General features: G+C 42.3%; 1 protein-coding gene across 1 annotated transcript in view; it reads left to right on the forward strand.

The window, feature by feature from the left end:
• The window catches only part of klhdc8b (kelch domain containing 8B), a 50059-nt gene that overhangs the window by 13593 nt on the left and 9285 nt on the right, over positions 1-27181 (forward strand). The window contains exons 2-3 of the mRNA XM_068758528.1: positions 11055-11219; positions 13974-14198. Coding sequence (XP_068614629.1) covers positions 11055-11219; positions 13974-14198 — 390 coding nt within the window. The remainder of the gene's footprint in view (positions 1-11054; positions 11220-13973; positions 14199-27181) is intronic.

The following is a 27181-nucleotide window of genomic DNA, read 5'->3' on the forward strand; positions in this document are numbered from 1 at the left end:
TAGTGTGTTGAGCAGCTGGAATCTAAATACAGCATGGGAAGAGCACACCATCGCTTCCTACAGGTCATAGAACAGGTCATAGAACACCGGTGGATCTCATGAAAAAGCGATGGAGACACAAGAATAGATTACAGCAACAACAACATGATCGTCCTGCTGCTGCAGCCCTATCAGATGAGCTGGGCCCATGCTGATTTTACAACACAATTAAACGGAGAAGCTTCGTGCTCAGCGAGACTTACTGCATCCGGTCCTCACGGGAAGCATTGGCGCCATAGGCTTCATGGTTTATTATTGAGCATGAAAGCCAGACAGATTAAATGATTCCTCATTTTGAGGCAGGGGTTAGCAACCTAAGACACGCGTGTCATGCATGACATGCTGAGAGTTAAAGAATATTGTATTTTATTGCACCGGTAGGTGGTGCTGTAGCACTGCATATAGTTCTGCTGAGCTAAGCTATTTGAGTTGTTTGTCCTTCGTAGGACACCGTAGGTTACTGCTGCTCTCCGGAGGGTGCCATTTTCACTAGCTCAGTTTTCTCATCGTGAAACAAGGAAAAGCATTCACTGATGGAGAGTGCATGAAGGAGGCTTTCCTGTCGACTGCGATAGATGTGCACTATTACGTATAACGGTCAACTAAGCACTTGGTAGTGAAGTGAACATGTTTAAATACTGCAAGCGGTAAAAACAGATCATTTTTACCGTTTGTGTTGGCATGCTGTGCTTGTTTAAATTGTAAAGTGACACGCGCCATGAAATTTTAAATTTTAATTAACACTGCAGTAAATGGAGCTTCAAAATTTGTTCCTCAGTATCTCTGTTGATTATTGACCGGTGTTTATGGAATTAGATACAGTCATGTCGGGTGGGGGTCTCTATCTCACCACCAAATTTTATCCAGATCGGATTCAGAATTGATTCAGTAAATATTTTTTCATTTTACCAATGAAGACTGCATTTACGGATTCAAAAATCTGTTACAAATACACACCAACTCTGATTGACTTTGACTGACTGGCTGATGCCAAGAACAATATCGAACCTTTAGGTGATGATCCAGATCACCATGTGGACGGTGTAAAATTCATTTAGGCGGGGAATGATCTGATCAGCGGAGGTTTGCACTTTTCCAGTTATTGTGTTATTAGTGGTGCTGATGTCAGTGTGAGCCTGCAGCAAGAGGGCTTTGACTCTGAATGTGATCTCCTCAGTGATTATCTTATTTAGCTGTGTCCCATTTCAACAGAAATCTGCTTGAATCATTCCCTGTTTTCTTCCCTCACACACACGGCGCAGAAAGATCTGGGTTACCTAATGGAGCATCATTCCTCATGGTGCTTGTGTTATGTGCATTAATGAGCCACCTTGCTTGCAGGAATAGAACTGGAGAGAACCTGAGACATGTGGGAATATGAAAGCAACTCTTGTCTTCTAATCCTACCAGCACACATATTAATGGCTCTGCAATGTACTGTGGATTAACTTCTAGGCGTGTCTCTCGTAGCCACTGTTGCACATTAAATTATAACAAACACAAGCTGTACTTTCAGCAACTAATGATGCCTAGAAAACATTTAGATTAATTCCCTTATGTTTGCATTTGCTGCATCATTATAGAAGATTAAAAAACATCCCATAAGACAAAATGTTTGTTGATTGGTTTGAATACTAGAAGATGCTGGATCTTTTTTCTCTTTGTTTAGCATTGTAAGATTATTTTGGTCCTTTTCGGTCAATATTTGACTAAAACGTGCGGTTGTTGGATTTGAGTTTGGCGAGAAAGAGTACATTTATTAGCATTTTACTTAAAAAAAATACCAATTGCATGCACAAACAAGAATTGATCAACTAAATATTAGTTGTTTTTAAAATTATGTATGTTATGTTTTGGAGAAATTAAATCCAGATTTAATAGCATTCATTTCAAACTCAGTTTCATCAAAATATGTCCTATTTCACATTGTGAACACAAAAAAAAGAACTGCAGTCAAATCCAGATCTGCTTCACAATCTATTCAATGAATTTATTCATTTAATTTCATGTCTTTCTACCTCTGTCTGTCTGTTCCTCGACCCAACCGGTCAAGACAGATGGCCGCCCACGTTTTCTCTTCCTTTTATAGTCGCTGATTTAACACACTATCAAATCAAAGCAGTGATGTTCAGCCAACCGTGAGTCTGCGTTCACATGTTCAGACTGGTGTGACTCTTACTTATGTGGTTGCTGCTCATTCGTGACTCTGATCCAGTTTTTTTGACTTAATGTGACACAAATGGGCCCTGCGACGTACTGGCGGCTTGTCCGGGGTGTACCCTGCGTCTTGCCCGTAGACTGCTTGGATCTGAACTGAACAATGAGGCTCGTGATGTGAATGTAGCCTGAATGAATTGGAGAATATGTAAGTAAAGGAGTGAGAGTCTGTGCGGATGCCTGTGTGTGTGTGTGTGTGTGTGTTTGAGCTGATGATGATGAAATGCAGAGACGAGGCAGCTGTGATGTTCATGGGTTTGTACTCGTTTGTCAAACAAAAGCTTGTGTACACTAACCTGAAGTGACGGCAGAGGCTGTGGCAGCGACACACATCACACACACTTCCCCTCAAATTGCTGCACCCATCTATGGCTGCATTCATCTTCCTGTTTGCTCTGTCTGGATCACGATGACACACACACCTGAGACACACTCGCTCCCCCACCTTTCTCTCTGCGTGACATGCAAACATTGTCCAATTTTTGTTTTCTCTTCAAGTACGTCTTCAGCATTTGGACAGTCAAAGTGTATTTACTAATGTGGTGCTGGTCAATAGGTTTGCTATATTTGGGCCAAATATCCTTCCCCCCCTTCGCTTAGAAAAAAAATTGCATTCACACGACCTCGTTTTAAAAATAAATCTCCATCTACCGCATAAGCGCATTGTTAAACACATTCATAAGCATTCCAAACCAATCGGCGGCGTACTTCCCCAAATCCGATCCAATCACAAAACCTGAAACATGGCACCAGGCTCGTTCGTGTGGACCGACAAGGAGGCAGAATTGCTCTTAAATGTGGTTTTGGAATATGAAGTCAACACGTAAGCAATAAGCAATACGCTTTGAAGGCAGCCATGCAGTTTCTGAACGTAAACGCAGGTCGCACACATCACGTCGCAGCAGTGATGTCGCGAGACCTAAAACTGTTGGGGTTCTGAATTGTTTGGTTTCATTCCATTCTCCTCTGTCCCTCTCCCTTGGCAGTGGGCGTGGCAGAGAACGGATCGGCGGAGCAGACGCACCTGTAACCCATCATCCCAATTACCCAACTGCTTATAGTCCCTCAGTCACCAGCCTTCCGATCACCAGATCGCCCAAATGTCTCCCGTTCCTGGTTCCCGTTCCAGTTCCAGTCCCTGCTCTTTTGGTGAAGCCGTTCCGTTCGCTGCCATTTCTGAACTCAGCTGGATGTTTTGAAGTTTGTTTGTTTGAGTCAATCACCAGCCCAGCTGTTGTTTCTGCACTTTTGTTTGGCTGCGATTTTGCGTTGTTTTCTTACTGGACGCTCCGGCCCGTCCGCCCCTCAGTATTGTTTTAGACTGATTGTTTTTTGTTTGAGTGCAGAGAGGACCCAAAACTGTCTCCGCGGTTTTGGGTCCTCTCTGCTCGTTAGCCCTACGGGACGCAACAAAAACTCTGTTTACAGACGTCCACAGGTAGACGTCTAACCGGAGTTTTCAAAAATCCTCACTTTGCCCAGAGTTTTAAAAAATCATAATTTTTAGTAGACAAAATATGTGCTTTTGTGTGGATGATCCGCCAAACCGTAGACAAATATCGTCGTTTTTGGAGCTACCCGGTTACGCGTGGACGTGGTCTCAGTTCGTGCATATTATTGTAATAGAGACAAAATGTGTCGACATGGATCTTCATGGCCTACAGCAGTTTGAGTTTTGTTTAAATGGCCCTACAGCTTTCTGGTTCAATATTGTACTCTTAATTTAGGCTTGTGACGATGGAAATGTCTCTCCGTAGTAGGATTACATTTTACCTTAAAGCTGTGATGCACCATTATGCTATTATACAAACTATATGACAAGAATACATGTTTTTGGACAGTTTTGAGACTGGAAGAAATGGCACAGATATGTATTAAATTACAATTCACTTTGGACTTGATGAAAAACACTTAATGTGAATGGATGGATGAACAGACGGACAGATGGATGGTTTATTTGGTTGTTTGATGCATTTAAATCAGTACAATTGAACCAACACATTTCCAGAATAGAAACAAATCAATCAAAGGTCGAGGTGGCAAAGGCCAAACAGTGGGCATATGATGACCTGTATGAAAGTTTAGATAGTAGTATTAGACAGTGAGGTTACGAGGAATAGATGTAATGTTGCCCTGCGACGAACTGGTGGCTTGTCCAGGGTGTACCCCGCCTCTCGCCCATTGACTGCTGGGATTGGCTCCAGCTTGGCCCGCGATCCAATGACGGAATAAGCGGTTGGAAAATGAGTGAATGAATGAATGAAGGTAGAGGATTTCAGGTACCTCGGGTCAACAGTGCAGAGTGATGGAGAGAATGTGGAGAGGAAGTGCAGAATCGTGTGCAGGCAGGCTGGAACGGGTGGGGGAAAGTATCAGGTGTGCTCTGTGATAGTGTCAGCGAGGATGAATGGAAAGGTCTAAAAGATAGTGGTGAGGACAGCCATGATGGACGGCGCTGAGGAAAAGACAGGAGGCGGAGCTAGAAGTGGAGGAGATGAAGATGCTGAGGTTCTCCTTGGGAGTGACCAGGTTGGACAGGATTATATATGAGACAATAAGAGGGACAGTGAAGGTTACACGTTTTGGAGACAAGGTCAGAGAGACCAGACTTTGGCTTGGACATGTCCAGAGGAGAGACAGGGACTATATCAGTAGAAGGATGCTGAGGATGGAACTGCCAGGGAACAGGACTAGAGGTCGACCCAGGAGAAGATACATGGACGTAGTGAGGGAGGACGATGCAAAGGACAGGGTGAAGTGGAGAAAGTTGATTCGCTGTGGCGACCCCTCACGGGCTCACGGGGCAAGCCGAAAATACAGTCGTAAATACTGCAGTATTATGTTACTAATATGTTTGTTCGTGGTTAATCTTTATCAGACCCACTGTGTTTGTTAGAAATGTGTAAAACATGACACATTAAGTTTGACAGGACATCTCTAATACATGTAACAATGAAGGAAGACACTTTTTAAGTACCAAGAACCTTCTGTGTGTGTGTGTGTGAGAGAGAGAGAGGATTTTAATAGACAGGGACTAATGAGAAATGCTTTCTCTGCAATGAACCCAAACATCTTCAGATAAAGCCCTGGAGCAGTTTTCCACCCGAGCTAAATCTTTGTGCTTCCCAACCTATTTTCTCTGCCTGTTCTCTCCTCCAGTGCCGTCTGCTGGCTTCTGTCCTTTTGCGGCAGCCTGTTAGTTTAATTAACCACACAGCCAGCCACAGTATTTGTCAGATCAGCTTGTAAAAAAAAAAGTAGAAAGGCCCCTAAAGCTCAGTGGCATTGCTGAGGTGGTGCCTTCATGCAGCATGCAGTATAAATAAAATAAAAGCAACCCAGGAACAGATGGTTGGAATGTGTGTGAACTAATATGATACGAACTAATACATGTAAAAGCCACGATATGAAAGGATTTGGCCTTTTACAGGAAGAATTACAGAGAAAAATGAATGAGGATTAATTCTAATAAAATGTAATTTCATTCATGATATAATTTGGATAATTTTGGCGGCCCGGATTAAAAAACCCAAAGGGCCGCATATGGCCCCTGGGCCGTAGTTTGCCCATGCTTGGACTAGACGATTGAGGTTGTCTTGTCGACAAGAAAATGGAAGGATGTAAACTAAGAAATGACCAAACACAAGCTTCTGACTGATCACAGAACACATCACATCTTTCACACACCTCAATTTCTTTTTTTACGTTTCCACATCAACGATTTCTCTGAAGTTGTTGAAGTCGAATGCAATTCTTGTTTGAACCCTTCTTTATACAATGACCTGCACGTTGCAGTCTGACAAGCCTTCAGTTTGGTTTTTCCTGCTTATTTTCCTTTATGTTTTCTCTCTCTCTCTCTCTCTCTCTTTAATTCAATCTACATTTGGTAACAATCAATAATTGCACATTTTTGTCAATTTTGTAGATAACAGAGCCTCACATACCTGATCTGAACCCTGCACTGAGGGAGGGGGTTGCACATGGAGTCAAATAAAAAAGTGATAGGCACAAGAAGAGAGGGGGTGAGAAGCTGCAGATAAAACAGTCATGGGGAATACAGGGTGGAAAAATAGTTACAGGCAGTCAGAGGGATGAAACATATTGTGTTATAACAGAATCAGAATGATCAAATAATTCCACCACCTTCCGATGGTCAGCAAAAGAAGTACTGTGCACATATTATCCTAAATTACAAATTGTTTTTCTAAATTACGAGGCTTCAGATTGTGCCAAGGAGTCGGGTCAACACTCTGTGGTTCACGCCGTAGTTGCCATGGAGTCTCCAGGGGTGACAGTCAGAGAATAGCACACACACACACACACACACACACACACACACACACAAACTACCAAAACCATCTTGTCTACAGCCGCTCGTCCTCCATGCGCATCGCGGGTATTGCTGGAGGCGACCCCAGCCGGCTATAGGCAAAGAGCGGGGCGCACACACACGCACACACACATTATGCAAAGTGAATATAAAAAGAGGATGGAAATGTTTTTTTTTACCTGAAGGCACTTCAATTAAGCAGAAAGCATTTAATATTGAATCTCATTTGGTTTCCTGGATGGCAGCGCACGCTCTTCCTAAATCGATGGAGCCTTCACACAGGTGCAGGTTAAACCTGTTACCAGCGTAACAGGTGATGACTTGGGGATGCTCGGGACGGTTCAATCAGAAGACGCTCTGACAAACGCAGCTCCAGCATGCAGCTTTTACAAGGAGCCAGAATCGGCGTTAATCGCTCGTCTGTTGCAGGACTGAGATGAACTGGGCTCACTGGACAGTTTAATAAGGTGCTCCGAAGCCCATTGGGTAAAATGCTTCATAGAATCGGGTGCCATCTGAGGGGTCAAAGGTCGTGGACATCCAGTGATGGTTTTCATCCTGTACTGTATTGTACATGGTACTGTGTGTGTGTGTGTGAGAGAGAGAGAGAGAGAGATGGGTCATAAACTGTCAGAGTATTTGCCCACACAGATTTTCACCAAGTTGTGCACCTCTCTCCTGTTTTGTCGGGGCATGCCTGCACCCTGTAGTTGATGCCCGTTCATAATAAATGACATGATCACATTCTTTTGCATTTTCCTTTTAGTGAGAATCACCACTTTGTTTTGTGGGGGGGGGTCAAGGTTGTTAATTGCATTTTTTTTATGTTGGATGTCATCCATCAACATAACACAGATATAAAAGCCCATTTAAAGCTTGAATTTGACCTGTTGCAAAGTTCAGCAATAGTTTTCTATGTGAGAGCAGGAGGATTGAAATCTGAATTCTACACAATCAGCCTGAGGAAAGGTAGCTTGATCTGAAATGTGTTTTCTGAGTAAAGCAATCAGTGTTCGCTAAACGGCAGAACTAATACAGCTAACATTCCACGCTCCTCCATCGTCTCCTGTCTGAGAACTACTCTACCGGTGAAACTATGTTCACACCCACGGATGCCTCCTTCAAGCAGATGTGTTTGCCAGAATATGAGGAATCGGTTTTGCAAAGCTCTTCATCTTATGACTCACAGGTAGGCTGAGTATTGAGAAAACCAATGAGATCAGAGTTAAGGGCAGAAGAACTGAATCTAATTATCGGGAAGAGATGCTGAGGACAGCCCGAGATCGCCGTCATAAAGATCAGGAGAGTCAGGCATGTGCGTGTTCTGATGTATTAATGTGATTTGTCTTTTTTTGAGTTGCAGTTCCTTGAAATATAATTGAATGAATGAATATATTTATGAATGAATATATTTATTAGATAGAATGTTAGAGTACAAGTACAGTCACACAGTAGCATGTATTACGGTACAAATAAAGTCAAACATCCTGTTTAAGAGGAGCATTTCAAAAAAGCCCTTGCGGTCTTGTTTCCGTTGAAAGTCCTTCGTACATAAATCATCCACAATTAACAATACAAATTTAACAATACAAATAAAAATAAAACCAATATTCAATAACTCAAATGATGCAAAGGAATTCTGAAATTTGAAAACATTTTTGCAAAATGCATTCACCCGAATGCAAAAATAACAGAAATAAATAGTTACTGTTGCTACAGTAGCTTTGCTGTTTGGTGTGAGAACCATAGATTGAGCCGTGTGGGACACACTGTCATTGACCAATCGACAAGATACATTTTGGTATCTGCTCATCTTAAATTGAACCATAAATGATCAGATACTAAAAAAAGTAGTATTTATTGGGTTCTTTAATCTAATGGAAACAAGTTGAGTCAAGCCAGTAGTACGCGGGGGAAATGGGGCTCACAAGTCTTGGGCCAGACCAGAATAGTCGACCGTTCGCTGCAGATATGGAAAATACACTCCTGATCCAACAAAAATCAGGTATTGTTAAGGAGCTGGTAAACATGTTCAAAAGTAAAAAAGAAGGGCCTTAATGCTTTAAATATATTTGTTGCACCTTTGTAACTGTGGGAACCAGGGTTCATGGAATGCAGCGAGCCTTGGTGATGAGCTGAAGTAGGGCTTGCAGCAGTTTGAAGGTCTGCTGGAGATGATATTCTGCTCAAGGCAAAGCAACCAGCACAGACGTTGTGCTGTATTCTTATTTTTTGTGTGAAATGGGGTTGACTAACAGCAAGAGGGAAGTGTGCTTCTCACTGTAACACGTCGCTGTGGTGTTTGGCTGGAGGTCTCGTTCAGGTTCAGTGTGTAAAACAAAACAGGCAACAGCAGGAAGTACACAAATACACAGTTAAGTCACGTAAAACCAACAGGTTGTACCATTGATGGGTGGAAATGAAAAACACAGCAGCACACACTGACACATGAATTCACTCACACAAACACACACACACACACACACACACACAGAGAGAACAGCTATACAGGTAAATAAAGAAGGCGGGCAGCCTCGGAACTTCCATCGCTCTCAGCCAGAGACCTGCAGCCAGAGAGGGCAGGCTGCTTGCAGCCACTGGGGACAGAGAGCGCATCTGCTGTTTGCCACTGCCCCGGCTGTGTCATGCCCCCCCACCCCCCACCCAGGACTCTGAATCTGGTGTACGTCTTTTATACAGGTGGCGGTTCAGGGATCCCGTGACTGTCAGAATCCCTGCACACAGTGGTGTCTGGCCAACAGAGGACTGTCAGGGCTCCACAACACGCAACTTGTAAATAAGGAATGCACCAGTAAAATGTGTGTAAAATATGATATAAAATCATCTGTGCAGAGTTGATGCTTTTCTGTCAGTCCCCTGTCTGCCTGTTTGGAGCTCAGCTCAATGGGATGATGTAGCTGTTTAGCCAATGGCTGATTCAATATGCTAAATGCTAAATGATTAAACTGCAAAGTAGCAATATGTATTCATTCCCTTAAACCTTTTGCCATGAACACATGCTAGGATGCTTAACTGGGAAACATTTCCAGCAGCTCTCATCGTCTGTACGGATGGAATACGGCACTCGTTGGAGAGAGAGTCACTCAGAAAACAGCTGTTACCGTGAAATCTACTGTTTTATTAAGGAAACTAACAGATACGGCCACCAACCCGCCCACACACACACACACACACACACACACACGCACTAAAGGCTGTCACTAAAGGTTTAAATTTTAATTTGTCCCAAGTGCAATAAATGTTCTTAATCTGCACTAATGCTCACTTGTCTGCACTGCTAAGCAGCACTTTATTTATTGGGGCCACCATCCGAGAGATGGGACAGATATATCTTTTTTTTAAGGTTGTTTTTACTGTTGTGATTAATGTTCCATGTCGTCCTGTATGTTGTGATTGTGTTACTTTTGTTGTTGACCTCTGCTGCAAACCAAATTTCCCCCTGAGGGACCATAAAGCTCTGAACTGAACTGAACTGAACTGATAGCGATGCAGCATATATAATATATAATTTGTATAATATTGTAATTTGTGCTGATTTTTACAAAAAGTTACAGATTTCCAAGGGGGCTCAAGCTAAGCAGACATAAGTAGGATTTCTCAAGCCTTGGTGAAAATAGTGAGCATTTTGGTTTTTGTGTGCGGTCTTTATTTTTTTTGGGATCATACTGAGATCTATTTGTGTGTTTCCTCTCTGTCGCTGCCTTCCCCTGCCACTCCTTGTGCATTGTGGCCCATCTGAGAGTGTCCTTGACGCATCATTTATTTTGTGCACGTAGAATTGATAGAATTGGATTATTTCAGTCTTAACAGCTCGCCTGTGTGGTAGTCACGCCCGTGTTGAGCTGCATCGAGACTGACACATTATTGCTGCTTTATTTGTCCCAGTCTAAATCACAGCTCTATGGACCTGTCATCTGTCTGTGACTAAGAACCCCTCCCTCCTTCCCTCTCACTTCCTCTCCCTCTTGCTCTGTCACTCTTCCTGACACAGATTTGTGCTGAATGACTGTTCATCGATAACACTATTTTGCCTCCTCCATCTTCCTCGAGTGTTTCTGCAGCAGCAGCATTTTTCCTGTCCCTTCGTGTCACTTCTCTCTGCATTTTAATGCCACTGCAGCATTTCGGGATGTTTGTATGTGTCCTCATGAATAAGTAATTTGAGGTCATCTAAAGTTTTTTCAGAGCGGGGCATTAATATTGCATATTGTATAGATGGGGGAGGCAGACAGGGACATGACATCTGGAGCACAATTGGTTGGACAAAAGGACACTGGGCTGCATCACTGTGCCTTTGTAGAGACATTATCAATAGTTTTCCTTCCTCTACCTATTGAACTGACATCAAGCTTGAGATTTCACTTTACTGTGTTGACATTGTTCCACCATGTAAGGACATTTATATCCGTACTTTTATATTGATTGTGTTTCTTGTGTGTCTTTGCAGAAGGAAAGGTATATGCCATGGGTGGAATGGGAGTCGACACCATACCGCAGGCCCTGGTGAGGCTCTATGAGGCAGAGAAGGACCAGTGGCAGCTGCTGACCTCCATGCCAACGCCGCGGTATGGAGCCATACCTTTCACAAGAGGAAACAAAATCTACTTGATGGGTAGGAGACTAGATCTCATCATATGATTTCTATGTATATGTTTTTTTTGCTCAGTAGAAATTCAGCAAAACTATCACATAACACAGCCAATGTCTCCCTTGTGCTGGTCCCAAGCCTGGATAAATGCAGAGGCTTGCGTCAGGAATGGCATCCGGCGCAAAAACTTTGCCAAAATACAAAATGCAAATCACCATAAATAAGAAAACCATACCGGATCGGTCAAGGGCCGGGCTAATAACGACCCCCAGTAAATTGGATTACTGTGGGTCGAAGACAGAGATGAAGAAGATGAGGAAGAAGTGTGCATCAACGGCGAGAGAGGAGGGAAGGAAAGAGTTTAGGATTAAGAGTAGACCCTACTTGAATGTTGGGACAATGACGGGAAAGGCTCGAGAGCTGGTGGACTTGATGAGGAGAAAGGTTGATGTGTTTTGTGATGTGCAAGGCTAGAAGCTTAGGAGCAGGATTCATATGCCATTTCACAAAGAGGTGTAAGGCTAAGCCAAGGAAAAGCATTGAATTGATGTTTCCAGCTGCCTGAGGAAATATGTCCGTTTCTGGAAAACAGCGGGGAAGACACAGCAGAGCTCTGGGAGCAAAGGTTTCGGTGTGACATCATGAGTCATCTGGATTCGCTGATCCTGCAACTTCAGGGGCGTATCATCACAAACATGCACGCTGCAGTGAGGGCTTTTAAAACTAAAATGTGCCTGAGGGAGAATCAGATGCTGCCAGGAAACCTGGGTCATTTTCCCTGCTGCCAAACCATGAAAGTGCACATCTCTACCACCATATTCCCAAGTGCACAGTTTGGTTAAAAACTCAGCGTACTCGCCACCGAGTTTACCCGCCAATTTGCTGACTTTGATGTCGAGAAATGTGGGTTTAAACTGCTCAGTAATCCGTTTGCATTTCACGTTGAAAATGCACCAATCTACCTCCAGACGGAGCTGATAGAACTCCAATGTAGTGACACATTGAAGTCAAAGTATGCAGAATTTCCGCAGCTCTGAACCCAAGAAACTCAGATGCTCTCCATGTTCTGCATCACTTGTCCATGTGAGCAACTATTCTCCATGATGAAGATGACCACAAATCTCACAGGAGATGTCTGACTGATGAACACCATTCCTCGATCCTGAGGAATTCCTCAGCTCAGAGCCTGAGCCCAGACAGACTGAGCCCAACACAATAGCTCACCTGAGGATGGGGGGTGTCCTATGTTTCTGTATCTCTGGACTCCTCATTCAGAACTGAAGAAGCCTCTTGGATGAGAGGTGAAACGTCTTCAATCAAACTTGATCAAGTCCAGTTGACTGTTTTTTTTTTTACTGAGAACCAACACAGAGATGATTGAGACACTCAAGTTTGAACACTGATAAAAAAGGATAATATAATAGAGTATCATGTACACTATAATCTACACATCTATGCGCTATAATCAAACTCATTTTCTCCAAGGGCCACATTAGCATTATGTTTGCCCTCCAAAGGCCAAATGTAAACAACAACACAGTAAAAATGTAACTAAATGTAATGTAATTTAATGTAAAATAAATGTAACTACTCCTTGGGGTTAAATACCTATTAATTTTTTTATTTAACTCTTTAGCCACCACAGTAATGACAATATCACTTTTTTTAAAAAGATAAAGCCATACTGTAAATGAGAAAAATCACAAGTATGAACCAAAGTTTGTGATGGGAATAAATTAACAGATCGAATAATGTGGAAAAGTTCCACTCAAATGCAATCATCACGCAGGAATAAAGATAATCGATACAAAATCAAAGCAAAACCAAAAAACCACCACCTTGTCTTGTCATGGACGCGAGCAAACCAAAAAAAACAACCGAAGTGGGAAAGATAAAGAACATTCCCCGAGTGAATGCTGCGGAAAAGACTTCACTTTCAGGATCAGCACTGGACAGCTCCATATGTAGCTGCTTCCTATGGAGCTGTCCAGTGCTGAAGTTCGCCTTCAGGATCAGCACTGGACAGATAACCCCCTCCACTTTCTTCTCTCCCACCTACACAATCTCCTCCCTTCTCTTTGTTGTTTTTGCACAATTGCTCTTTATTTACCTCCATTTGCCTTGATCTTATTATCTGATTCATGTTCTTCTCTTGTTATTTCTCCATCTCCTTACTACTACTGTACTTTCAGCTTGTCCCGTCAGGGGACGCCGCAGCAAATCAATCTTCTCCACTTCACCCTGTCCTTTGCATCGTCCTCCCCAACACCATCCACTCTCATGTCCTCCCTCACTACGTCCATGTATCTTCTCCTGGGTCGTCCTCTAGCCCTGTTCCCTGGCAGTTCCATCCTCAGCATCCTTCTACCGATATAGTCCCCGTTTCTCCTCTGGACATGTCCAAACCATTGAAGTCCCCTCTGACCTTATCTACAAAACATCTAACCTTCACTGTCCCTCTTATTGTCTCATTTCTTATCCTATCCATCCTGGTCACTCCCAAGGAGAACCTCAGCATCTTCATCTCCTCCACTTCTAGCTCCGCCTCCTGTCTTTTCTTCAAAGCCACTAAAATATAGCCACATGTGCAGCAGTCTTGTGTCACTTTCTCTCCCCCTTTGTCTATACTCTGAGGTACTCCCAGATGGGCGTCACTGTAATAACTAAATCAAATTAGGTTATTACAATATTGCAGTTCATTTTAATAATCAACACGGTGGACGTAAAGAAAAAAGAACAGTACGACCCTAAGTTTGAAAGTGTACTTGCTTCCTCCAGGCGGTCGGCAGGGAAAGATGCCGGTGACAGCCCTGGAAGCGTTTGACCTGGAGATGAAAAGCTGGACACGTTATCCCTGCATCCCAAGTCGGAGGGCCTTCTCCTGCTGTGCTACAAATGAGCGAAGTCTCTTCAGCCTGGGGGGCCTCCAGCAACCGGGGCCACATAATTTCTACTCCAGACCTCACTTTGTCAGCACCATGGAGGAGTATGATCTTGATCAAGGTAAGTGGTGGCGTGGCAGCGTGTGGTCAGATTAAACGGGCACCCCAAGCTTCCTGAAGCAGGAAAGACATTCACCTGACAGATTATTAGTTACACTGGCTGATTCCTGTGGCGCTATCTTTACTCGCATTGTCTATGTTGAAACAGAAAAAAGGAAACAATCAATCAATCAAACCTGTTACAAAATCAAGCATAGCCCTGACACACTAGAAAGAGCCACAAGGTGCCAATAACACAGGGAATGTAGAATGTTAGTGCAACAATCATTTACGGTTGTAAATCATTTCTTTAGGATCACGACAATGGGGTCCAAATATTGGAGCATCACGTGTGAATGTATGTAATCCATTGTTCATTTTTAGAGAATTAAAAATATCATGGTGAAGGTTTTCTTTTTTCCTATCAAGTGGATTTTCTTGAATACTTGTGGAGAGATTAGCGAATCTGGATGCAGCCTATGAGAATTATTGCTTACACTTCAACTATAATCTGTTTCGGGCTCATAATCCCACCCAAATATGTGAGGATTATAAACCATTTGAGTCAGATTGTGCCAAAACAGATGATGGGGGGGCAGATAAAGAAGCTTTTTTTTTTTCTGCGCTTGAATTTTTTGTCATGCCAAAGAAACAAGCAAAAGGCCTTCCAGGGCTTTTTCTTTTTTCTTTTTTTCCCTATTTTTTTTTACTGATGTGCTACTTTAATTGTCGCTGTATTAAATACAACCGAGCAAAATGCTGTTACGGAGGCGGAGTCAAGGAAACACAGACTTTGGTCGTGTAAAGATGCCCTCAGTTTCTCTCAACCTTCAGTAATTCTACTTGAAATGAAGTGAAAATGGAGCAAAATGAAATCTTTTGTTATTCTCATTGAGCATGCATGATCCACAGCGCGCGCGCACACACACACACACACACACACACACACACGCACTACATTTGCTTTAGTTAATCTTCATGACTATTTTGCACTTTTGTGGTAGCATCACAAATAGTCTCCAAATCCTTTTTTAAGCACCATGGAAGTGGAGCAGACAGTACTTCCATCATATTTCAATAAAGTCATCTCTGATGACACAATCTGGCATTCTCAATGAATCCTGGCAGACGATTGCAAAGAATTGTGTCCCTCTTGATGATATCCAGGTAAGTATTTGGGATTATCTTGATGTGATGATCAGTGGCGTCGTTAGGCCTATTTTAGGGGGGCTTCAGCCCCCCTAAAATATTCTTAAGCCCCCCTAAATAATTTTGGGTTGTTTTATAAAAAAATTGTTTTTTGTTTTGTTTTGTTTTGTTCAGTGACCAAAAAATGCGGACATATTCTATTAAAGCCACCAGAATATATGTTTAAAAACATGTAACCTGTCATTATTTACTTAAATCTGATCATGAATCAGTTTCCCCTCACTTCATGGCGTAAGGTAGAGAACCCGTTCCACCTGTTCTTATAGAGAATGCCCACATCACTGAAACTCCAGTCCACGTTTTCCACGTGACCGCGCTAATTGTAGGACGTCGGTCCCTGCAGCGTGTTTGAAGCTTTACGAGAAGAACGTGAACGGATGGATGAAGAATGGATATAAGAAAGTTTTTAAAGAAAGTAAGTTTATCACTGCTGGTAGTAACATTTAGTTAGTGTGTGACACACTTAAGGGCAAACGCACAGATGCATATGGAGCTGTATGGGAGAACCACAGCCCTGAGCCACACCCACAGCCTCCCTAAATCAGGTGCAGAGACCTGCAGAACATGGAGGAACCTGCAGAACCTGGAGGAACCTGCAGAACATGGAGGCACCTGCAGAACCTGGAGGAACCTGCAGGTTCACGCACTGAATAGAACTCAGACACAGTGAAAAAAGAGTTACTTTTCCCTTGTGCGGGTAGGAGGGCTGGCGAGCTTGAGTTAAGATTTAAATGTGTCCTAAATGTGAGAACTTCTTGAGTGGATCACTATTGAATGAACTCTAAAAACACTCCAGCCTGAAAACAGAGGAGGTTCTGGTGACCTGAAAACAGAGGAGGTTCTGGTGGCCAGAAAACAGAGGCTGGATGTTCTCCCAAAGATATATTGTCTGTGCACAACCTCCTTGATTCAGACATGTTTCCCTCTCTGAAGGTTCTACCCAAGTTGCCCTAACGGTGCCCGTAAGCAGCTGCTCATGTGAAAGGTCCTTTAGAGTACTGCGTCGGTTTCACTGCGTCGGTTGCATTCCTGGCTGCATCAAACGAGCCAGAAAAGACTTCACAGTCTTGCAGTCATTGAAAAAGACGAGCTTCAGAATCACAACAGGGAGATCGACTCTTAGAAACAGACGCGTTCTTTGATGCTTCCATCCACCAAGTAGCTTGTAATTTTAGCCATTTTGTTTCTTGTTAATGCTGTAAACATCCTGTTACTGTCTAAAACTGTTTGTTGTTGTACTGTATTGAAAAACAGACTGAAATAATAATAATGTATAATTTATCAGTCCTTGTTAGCCGTTTGAGGTTTTGTGCTCGTACGCTACATTTGCTCACATCCTGTGCATCTCCTGGGGGCTAAGCCCCCCCTGTCCTTAAAACCTAGTGACGCCCCTGGTGATGATTCAGTAGGCTGGTCGCTAAAGCGTGAATCAATACCGAGGCTGAATGACTGAATTCTCAAACATCAGCAGAGTGAATTGCTGCCGATGCAAGGCATCTGGAAAATGACATTCTTTCCACATCAAAATGTAAGGCTCTGCCTTCGACACACACAGCACAGAGTGAGTGGGAGTGAAAAGCCGATCCAGTCGTCACGGCCTGTGATATTTAAGCAACGCACTTGCATCCATCGGTGCATTCATCGGTGCATCCTGGACACTGCTGGCTGGGCTAAGAGATAATAATTATTATTACGACTCATTCTGATCACTTGATGAATTTCCTGTTGTGGCACAAGCAAGTCACGTTTTGAGTACAGCTTCCTGATCAGTGACCATCAATGTCTGCATTCCAGAAAAAGTTGGTTTGACCTTTTTCGACCAATGTCAACATTGTGTGTTTTGTTAGTCAGTTTTTTTTTTTGTTTTTTTTTTTTACATTTGTGTAGGTGAAATTAGTCAAATAACGTGACCGAGACAAAGAATCAAGCGAGCAAACCATGAAAAAACACATTTGAATATCGATCAAGATTTCATATTTGGAAAGATGTTGGCTGCTAACACCACCACCCTTGAGGCTTTTTTGTTCTCTGTCTCTTCCTTTATATATATACCGTGTATATATGTTTGCTTGTGTGTATGTGGCAATACAACAGAAGTTTCAGTGTGTACAGATGTGTGGATTATGTTGCTGCCCAATTGTGAAAGCATTGTGTTTGAGTGCATAATCTTAAATAGAATTTGTTTGTAAAGTCAAGCGAGTCTTACCTCCACCCATCCATTTTAACAATGCCTCCTTTCACACTTCCCTGCGCCTGTCTACTTGTGATATAACATCGGATTTATCCCCGTGACTGTCATCCTCTCGCTCAGGTTTAATGTGTTTGGCTTTGATGGATAATAGCTTTTTCCCTCGACTATCAGGCCTCATTTTCACCTCACCTTTGAGAGTCGGCCCAGATGTGAAAGCAGCATCCTGTGTGTGGTTTAGATGCAGCATTGTTGTGCAGTAATGAAAGGGGATTTGTATTGTTCTCTGCTAAAACATCACCGTGGCGCCATTGCTAAGTGTTGGAGTGATGAAGGTAAACAGCAGGACACACAAAAGTGTCCATCAAACACTTATTTCTAGACCAAATTGGAAAATTAAAAATGATATGTGGAAAATATTATTTTGAAGTACAAATGTAATCCAGTTTTACAGAGAGAGTACAGCATAATAAACAGTAAGAGATAATACATTAAAATGTATACAATCATGTATATGTTGTATGTGTACATCTGGTGGACTGCTATTGTGTAGACAGTGTATCCCACATTCAAATAGTATTTGCAATAAATTCTGGTATTGGAATAAATACTAGTGATAATTTGTTTTATATCTATTATGCAGGATACAGCGGGATACTCATTGTCCAGAGCCAGAATCAAAGTATTCTAGTTTATTAATATCTAACTTTACACTTTCACTTTTTGATATTGATATTGATATTGTGTAAAATGCAGCGAATAAAGACTCTGGGAAGGAAGAGTTTGGTTCAGTTTTATTTTGTTTAATGACCCTACATCCATGCTTATAGAAATCAAAAGAAAATGAATACCAGTAAAAAATAAAACAATCTGGTGCTCTAAGGCAGCAGTGTCAAACTCATTTTCTCCAAGGGCCACATTAGCATTATGTTTGCACTCCAAGGGCCAAATGTAAACTGTAACACAGTAAAAATGTAACTAAATGTAATGTCATTTAATGTAAAATAAATGTAACTACTCCTTGCTGTTAAATAGCTATTTATTTTTTTATTTAACTCTTTAGCCACCACAGTAATGACAATATCACCTTTTTTGTGCTGAAGTTCTACTTCCGGTTCAGCACTGGAGCTGTCCAGTTCTGATCCTAAGCGCCATAGGTAGCCGGCTACATATGGAGCTGTCCAGTGCTGAAGTTCACCTTCAGGATCAGCACTGGACAGCTCCATATGTGGGTGACTACCCATTGAGCTGTCCAGGGCTGATCCTGAGCTCCATATGTCGTTGGGATCAACATTTCAGCACATGCTGGGAAAAACAAAAAAGTTCAAATAACTTTCAATAGTCACCACCAGCAGATTATTGATTTCCTGACTGCAGTGTGTTGCTGTTGTTATTGACATGTTGCTGAATTTTTCCATTTGATCAGTTCACTACTTAAGTTACAAACATTGCATATTCAATTGTATAGTTGTAAAAATATATGGATAGATTATTGCTGTTATTATAACATAAATCATTTCAATTGATCAGGTTAAGGAAACTACTCCATCGATCAATAATCAAACTTATTCAAGTAAATAATATAAAATAATAAAGAATGAAAAATATCCAACACAAGTTATGGCATTAACTTTGTTCAAAACTCTTTTGTCACAGTTGAGAGGGGCAGAACTGCAGAACAACCAACAAATGTGGGCTGTTAAGAACATGTGTGACAGATGCAGCATTTTACAAAAACAAATGCTCTCGGGGGCCACAAAAAATGACTTGGAGGGCCAAATTTGGCCCCCGGGCCTTGAGTTTGACACATGTGCTCTAAGGAGACTGCAAACTGACACCTGGATTTTAATGTAATATTATTGAATTTGCCTTTAATCAGAAACAGTTAAGTATTTCTAAAACATTCTGGCCCTTAAAAAGCACATACCTGCAACTGCATCGTATGACTCATCAGCTTTATACCCCTATAATTTCCACAACTCTGTATGTCCCCCTTCTTGAAAATGGGCGCCGCACACTCCTCCCTTCCTCTGGCATCTTCTTCCCCTTTAGAATTAACCCTGTTAGAAAACTCAAATTCGTAGTGGCTATGATGCGGACAGAAATTACACATCTCCTGAGTAATAATAAGGCCGAACTTGCATATTGATTATTATATAGCTGTAGTTACTCTTTTAACATAGCAAAGCAAATGATCAGTTTTTACAATCTTATTTTGTGGAGGAACACACTAACAAAACATAGTAAACAAGTGTTCTTTAACACTGTGGTTGACAATGAGACATGGCAAAAGGGCTTGAAGCAAAACCCTGTGGCATCTGTCCACACACACACACACACACACACTGTACATGCTCTGATAACCTTAACCATAACCTTCTCTGATGGTAAAGGACCCTTCTGTCAGCAACATGACTGTTAGCATGACAGTGGGTATAATCCAATGTTTATTGTGTATTGATAACTATTAATTGAATTTATTTGCAGTGTTGCTGGTGACGATGCTAGTGATGATGACATTGCTGCTCAAAAAGGAGTGATATATCGTTTGTGATTTCGAAAAAAGTTCATATTTAATTTTCAAAGCGAAACGATTTTGGTTTGCTGCGTTCATGCTGCTGTGCAGAGTTTGCATGGTGTTGAGGTTTTTTCTTTCTTCCATAACAGAAAACCGGAAGCTGAAACATTAACCGGTGTCGCGTCCTGTGATCTCTCCAAAATGCCATCGTTTCATGACACCTTAAAAATCATCAAGGAAGAGGCTGACATGTCTGGCGTTACGCTTTAGTTGAGAAGCTTGGCTGTGGACGACAGGTCATTCAGGATATTTAGGGATTGAGTATTTGATTGGTCGTCTCCTTCATTATTTCTAGTTTCCTCAACTTCGATCTTCACCTTTACCTCGACGTCAGTGACATGCAGTCAGGGGAGGCGGGTGAGGCCATCCCTCACCTGCTATCACGAAGGAAAATGGAAAGATAAATTAAATAGTTCTATTTATCCCTTCCCTTTATGACCGGTGTCAGAGCTTGGTCCACATTGCCGGCAATAAGTCGGACTCGTTTCCAGTGAGGGTTGGACTCCGCCAGGTCTGCCCTTTGTCACCGATTCTGTTCGTAACTTTTACCGACAGAATTTCTACAGTTTGAGGTTAGATTAGATTTTGCACATCTTTAAACTGAAGAATGATGCAAATGATAATTTTGCATATCTCTATTACGAATGTAATTCGAAGCCCTGCTGACTGTTTCGGCTATTATTAGGTTAGTGCATGCTGTCACAAGGAGCGTGTAAATAGTCTCCTGGGAGTCCTCGCACTGATGCGGTGTGCTTGTGGTTGTCTGCATGTATTTGCTTACAGCAACAAGATGATAGTAGGAGTGTGAGTGCGATGATGTCTTCAGAGGAAACGATTGTGTAAAACATTTCATTTTACAAAAATGATGCAAAAAGCTTCATACTTTGTTTCTGTAGGTGATGATTCCAGCTTTGGTCAAATGAATGTGTGTATCTCAGGAGGGGATGAGTACCGCTGGTGGGAGAGAGAAAGTGGGAAAGAAAAAATTTATTCATTATCCAGTGCCATATGTTATTCCAAGTGACCTGAAAGCAAAGACAGTTCTGCATGTTCTGCGCTGGCCCTTTATCCACCTCCCTAACCATCAAAGCTCGCTCATAAGGAACAGCTTTCTCCTCTGGCGCCTAGCAACGGCGTGAGGAAGGTGATTATCCTGGTTTCAGTCATCAGCCTGTGTGTTCATGATAATTTCCCTTTTTTCACAGTGTTCACAATAAGTCCATTGGAAAAGCTAACAACAAAATTAATATATACGCAAGTGTATATATTGCTCGATGTTACTTAGATGTTTGTTGAAATTAAGACTTGGAAGTAATTACTTGAGTTTCTGAGCTGTAAACAGCACAAGGGAATGTGAATGAAGGTCCCCGAGAACATAATCAGGTTTATGGGACACAATGAATAAGCTTGTATATGAATTTGTAGCGTTGCTGCTCAGTGATATATAATCTACTCATGTTTTAAGGCATATGTAATCAGAATGGTACTCATATGGTACACATAGCTACACAAAGACTCAGCTTTCCCCTTTTTTAATTCCAGCCCTCACTAAAATCAAGGATTTTCTTAATATCACACAAGACACATGAAAAAAGACATCTTATCCATTTCCCTAAGGAATGTGAAAACAATCTTTGGGTGTCAGAGTGTGTTCATCCATGAGTCTGGATGGTGATGAAAAAAACAAAAAAAATCTACAACAAAAAAAAAAAGAAAAAGAAAAAAAAAGAAAAGAAAAAAACAAACAAATGTAGGAACAGGAAGAAAAGACATCTGACTGGAGGGGAACTCTTCTTCTGGACTTTGTAGAGGACGGACGTGTTTCTCTCTGCTCCTGCAATCTCTGTCTGGTCTCGTCTGTCTGCTGACTTCTTTCTTGGACCTTTTTTTCTTGCCTGCTGCACTCATGTCAACTAAAATCCTGGAATTGATTAGTTGGTCTCTTAGTGCAATTAATCAAGGACCTGAGCTGTGAGTTCAGGGATCCATCCATGGATGAATGGCAGAAACTAGATACCATCTTGCGCCAGTATCAGAAGATCTCCGGACTTGGCACAGGCTTGTAAGGACGGACGTTTCGCCTTAGTTCCCGAAATGAGGAATAACTAAGGACCAACTGCCTATTTGGATCAAGCTAAATTATCTCGTTTCGGCTGAATATTAGAATTATTCTGCTCTCCAGTCCCCCTTCCCCCTCTGAGAGAGTGCACCTCGCAGCTGGACCTATCTGTTTCGGTAACCATAATATCGCCCAAGCACAGGTCACAGGGTTATGTGGCTCTTATCGGACTCCACACACAAGAACTGCACACACACCCACTCCCTTCTGGCTCGTCTGTTCTTGCCGTGTGCATATGCCTTAATTTCCCTTTGAGATTAATAAAGTATTCTGAATCTGAATGTCGGCCTCAAATATACTTCAATTCAATTCAAGTAATGTTTATTTATATAGCGCCAAATCATAACAGAAAGTTATCTCAAGAAAGCTATCACTTCACAGGTGTAGCGGTGAACGACCTGCTTTGAACGATAGAACCCAGCCTGTCCACAAGACCAAGCACTTTGTCGACAGAGATAAGGAAAAACTTCCCTTCAACAGGCAGAAACCTTGAACAGAACCAAAGGGTCATAGTGGGCGGCCATCTATCTTGGGTTGATAAAAAGAGAGAGAGACCAATGACAGAGAGAAAAAGACAAGGACAGGTAGGAGGAGAGTCAAACAGTTTAAAGTTATGACGTCTCGGTTGCGATTTTGGACAAATGAATCCGCAGACCTGTGTCAGTGACTGTCAAGGCTCGGGGCGGGGCAGTATGCACCGGTGAGCACCGCCTGGCCCCCTTCATGCACTGCTCAAAGTCATACAGTTACATCAGTTCACAATCATTTATATTCCAATCCAATCCAATTCCAATACAAGATTAACAAAGACTCAACGACAGAGCGGTTACATAAATAAACAAAACGAAAAAATCAGGACAAACTCAGATTTAAAGACTGAAATGAAAGGAGTCAACGCATCATCAAGGTCCCCAAACCATTATTGAAATGTGTTATGTAAATAAGCCTTGTCTCGCCGTGCCTTCTATCACGCCGCTCCGTTCTGCATCTGCCTGCCTGCTGCTGGCAGACGCAACGCAACTGTCTCCGTTGCTTGCTCTGACCGGCTGCTTTGCGGCTTGTTCGAGGGCTGCCTGCCCCAACACAACCACCTCTCTGCCTTTCACAATGCCTCCGTCTCTCCGCTCTGACCGCCTCCGCACTCTCTGCATGTCCCCATTGGATCAACGGATCGCTGCAGAGTATACGCTCTGTTTTTCTACTTATTCCTCCTACTTTGCTGTGCAACTGGGGGTAGAAGTGCCCCCTGGCCTTGTTGGCTATGTGTGTATTATAATCCAGTTTAGGGGGGAAATTTAAGAGGCAGGCATGGCGGCCGTTGGGCCAGAGGCCATTCTGTGCTCTTCCAGAATGGATATGGCCAGTCCGCCCCTGCTCGCCGGTGAAGTGGATGCATTGGATATTCACCATATGGATAAAATATGCTGTTTTGTAAAAAGAAAATAATTATAAAACGGTGGAATGGAATGTGAAGAATTGCACAGCCGTTCTTCTCATCAATGGCAGTTTGTAGGCAAATTTCTCATGAGTAATTGTGTTGAAACAAACTACTTGGAACTGAACTACAGTAGCGAAGTTACCCAAAAAGAAGAATGAATAATATTTGATATTTATTTTGTGTTATATTTGTAGGTTAAGACTTGCTGTGTCAGGGTTTTATAGCCCACTTCCATTATGGGGTAATTGGTTTAGTATTGCACTTCAAGGACCTGCTGCAAGGACACACAAAATGGACTGGGGGTGGGACAGGAGAGGACGTAGGCCAGGGGTCTCACACTCAAATTACCAGGAGAAAAAAAAAAAAAAAGCTTTGTTAAAAAAGTCCCATCTTCTCAAACATGATTAATAACAGTTACTTTAGTTAGTTTAACCCTCTGATGATGTGTTGTTCAAAACTAATGTATTTTACGGATAATATACATAAACCTTGGGACACACCTTAGGAAGATGTTATTTAGTGGCATTTACTTCTTATAATGGATTTAACGGTACAGTATATACAGTATATATATGAACCCTTACTCTTGGAGTGTGTGTGTGAATAGATTCCACTTGGGCAGAGAACATGTCAGGTTCAAACAGCTGATTTAACAAAACCAAACAGTGCAATCATCTTTGTACTTAATATAATAATCAGGCAAAAGCAAGTCCACATTAACCCGTGGTTATTAACACAAACAAAATTATAAAAAACAAACAAACGGTGATGCCACAGAAAAACTAAAACAGCAATTCATTAACCCTGTTAAACAAGCAACAGACAGCAGCAACCGCCACTAAGCAAAGCGCAAGACGCGTAGAGCAGCAACGGAGAACTTTGCTGCATAGAAAACAGCAGCCACAGGTAGGGGAGGGCGGTGGCCGGTGAACGGGCCACACACGTCTGCTCCCTTCCAGCAAACAAGCACAAGCTCATTGGCAACACGAGGGCGAAGACAACGCACCTGCAGCTTAATTCCACGTGGGGAATGGAATAACATCCCAACAAGACCCCAAACAGGTCGGCCCGCTGCTCCGCAATGTTAACGATCAGCTGCACAAATCAAAAATAGTAGGCGCAGTATGGCCTCACGCTTCAGCCATGCCAAACAAAGTCAGTCTGCAGCCACCACAAGGACAACAGGAAGAGACGTGAAGGAAGAGGTGTGGACACACGCCTGGCTATAACGCTGAGATAAAACGCAGTGCCCTACAGCGGCACGGAGGGAGACGACGTATGGCTGCAACACAGCGTGGTAAAATGCCATTTAGAAGGGGGTTATTTTCTGAAAAAAGATATTATTTTTCCACTAGTCAGCATTTTTAACAATCGGAAACATTCTTGAGATAGCATTTATTGAATACAAATTTTAAAAATCATACAAAACTCCTCAAATCATATCATCCTGCGGGCCGCAAATGACCATCCCATGGGTCGCATGAAGTGGCCCGTGGGTTTGAGGAGGAAGGCAGGTTTTAAAATTCTGTAGGAGGTGCTCTCTCCCAGGTGGTTTGCATATCTGCTCAATCCACATTGCTGCATTGATCCACGAAATCAATAGCAGAGTGGTAGTCATCAATCCAGCAATGCAGCAGCTGAAGCAAACTGCAAAGTCCTGCGTGTGTAAGTGATTGCTTGTTATTTGCTTGTCTGGGAGGCAAATCCAGTTCCAGAGAGGAGGGAATAAATAGTTCCTGTCAGAGAGCCAAGCAATGGAAAGCAGAGGAAAGAAAGATTGAGACATGCTCCAGTAAATCTGGCAGAAAACCCCACTGAGGAAAGAATAGAAAGGACAAAGGTTTCTCGTGCATATAGGTAACCTGCATATAGGTTGCATATAGGTTACATTAAATTTCCCAGTAACCTTAAATTGCTTTTGATAATGATATATGATTCCTGCACACATCAGCTGTCAATTAAAATTTTGCATTGTTTGTCCATCAAGGACAATAGTTGCCCATGGTCCAGACTTCATGTTGGAAAAGAGTCCTGGCGACATGCCAGTAAGCAATAACAGCGATAAGTGAAAGCAAGCCCTTCATCACAAATATCAAAAAAATACAGTTTAATCATTTTATTTGGTTTTTCAAGAAGAGATCAAATATTACAAATAGCGTCATCGCCATACCAAACCTAACAGAGAAGGCATGGCATGCCATTCCGGTCTCCGACGAGAGCAGATGTTTTTCCTCTCTCATGGAATTGATTAACTGGTCTCTTAGTGCAATTGATCACATTTTTTCACCCAAGCATGGGTCTCCGGGGGAGCCCACCAGTCCAGACGGGACCCACGCAGCAGGCTACACCATGGATGGGGAGTGGTCTGTCTCACGGTCCTATCTGTGGAGGATGTGGAAGATATTTGGCTGTTTCGCTTATTGGTGGGGGCGGCATCTGCTAATTGGGACGGGAGTTGCCCTGGTGTACCGGAAAGTTTCCAAGACGGCGGCTTTCAAAGTTCTGGATAAATTTACCATGGATCTAAAAGTGCTCTTTGGTGCTCTGGGGAACCGTGTGGTGGCTCGAATCAAGGACCTGAGCAAAGAGCTCAGGGATCGATCCGGGGAGGACCGGCAGAAACTGGATCCCATCTTGCGCCAGCCGGTAGAACTGATCTCCGGACTGAGTGCTGGCTTGGATGGACTAAAGTCTCGCCTTGGCACACAAAACGAGGAATAACTGAGGACCAGTTGTATATTTGGATTAATCTAAATTGTCATTTCGGCTGAATAATGGATCTATTATGTGTCCAGTCATCCCTGATGCTGCAACCTCGTGTTGAGTGCACCTGCACCTCATGAGAGATGAGTCCTAATCTCAGCACAAGGATGCTGGACTGACCACATCACACTTTAGGTACCTGAAAAACACATGGGGTAAATTAACCCTTTATTGCCAGTTTCTACAAACAGTATGCAGACATGTCTATCTCAGCATCAGTTAGCTAATATCACAACTTAAATATTAATATCCTTCAAAGCTTGCCAAGAGCAGGCCATGCACGTTTGTTCAAACTACTAGGCATATTACTACACTATAAACATTATAAAGTTCCATACACGCCAAGACTGGCATCAAGTAAAACTGCACTTAATATAATTAAGTGCACCTTTTGTTTCAGAATAATAGATGTATTGCTAAAATATGCCTTAAAAAGGGTTGATTTAGGCTACTTTTTATGATTTTGCAGCTTTGCTTATTCTTGCGAGTACATTATGAAGTTAAGCTCTTTACTGCTTTGCTGTTAATTATTGTATGCTGACTTTTTGGGGTGAAATTAAGATACTTTAACATAAACAATAATAACCTCAAAAAAATATTCAATACCAGCAGCTGCAAAAGCAAAAAAACATTGTTTTGAGCTGCTTGATGTTGTAAATGGTAGCACATGCCGTTAAAGCATTTAAACTCTGCCTACATTATTCAAAATG

This window comes from Brachionichthys hirsutus, unplaced genomic scaffold (assembly GCF_040956055.1).
Source record: "Brachionichthys hirsutus isolate HB-005 unplaced genomic scaffold, CSIRO-AGI_Bhir_v1 contig_296, whole genome shotgun sequence".
In the NCBI taxonomy this organism is placed as follows: domain Eukaryota; kingdom Metazoa; phylum Chordata; class Actinopteri; order Lophiiformes; family Brachionichthyidae; genus Brachionichthys; species Brachionichthys hirsutus.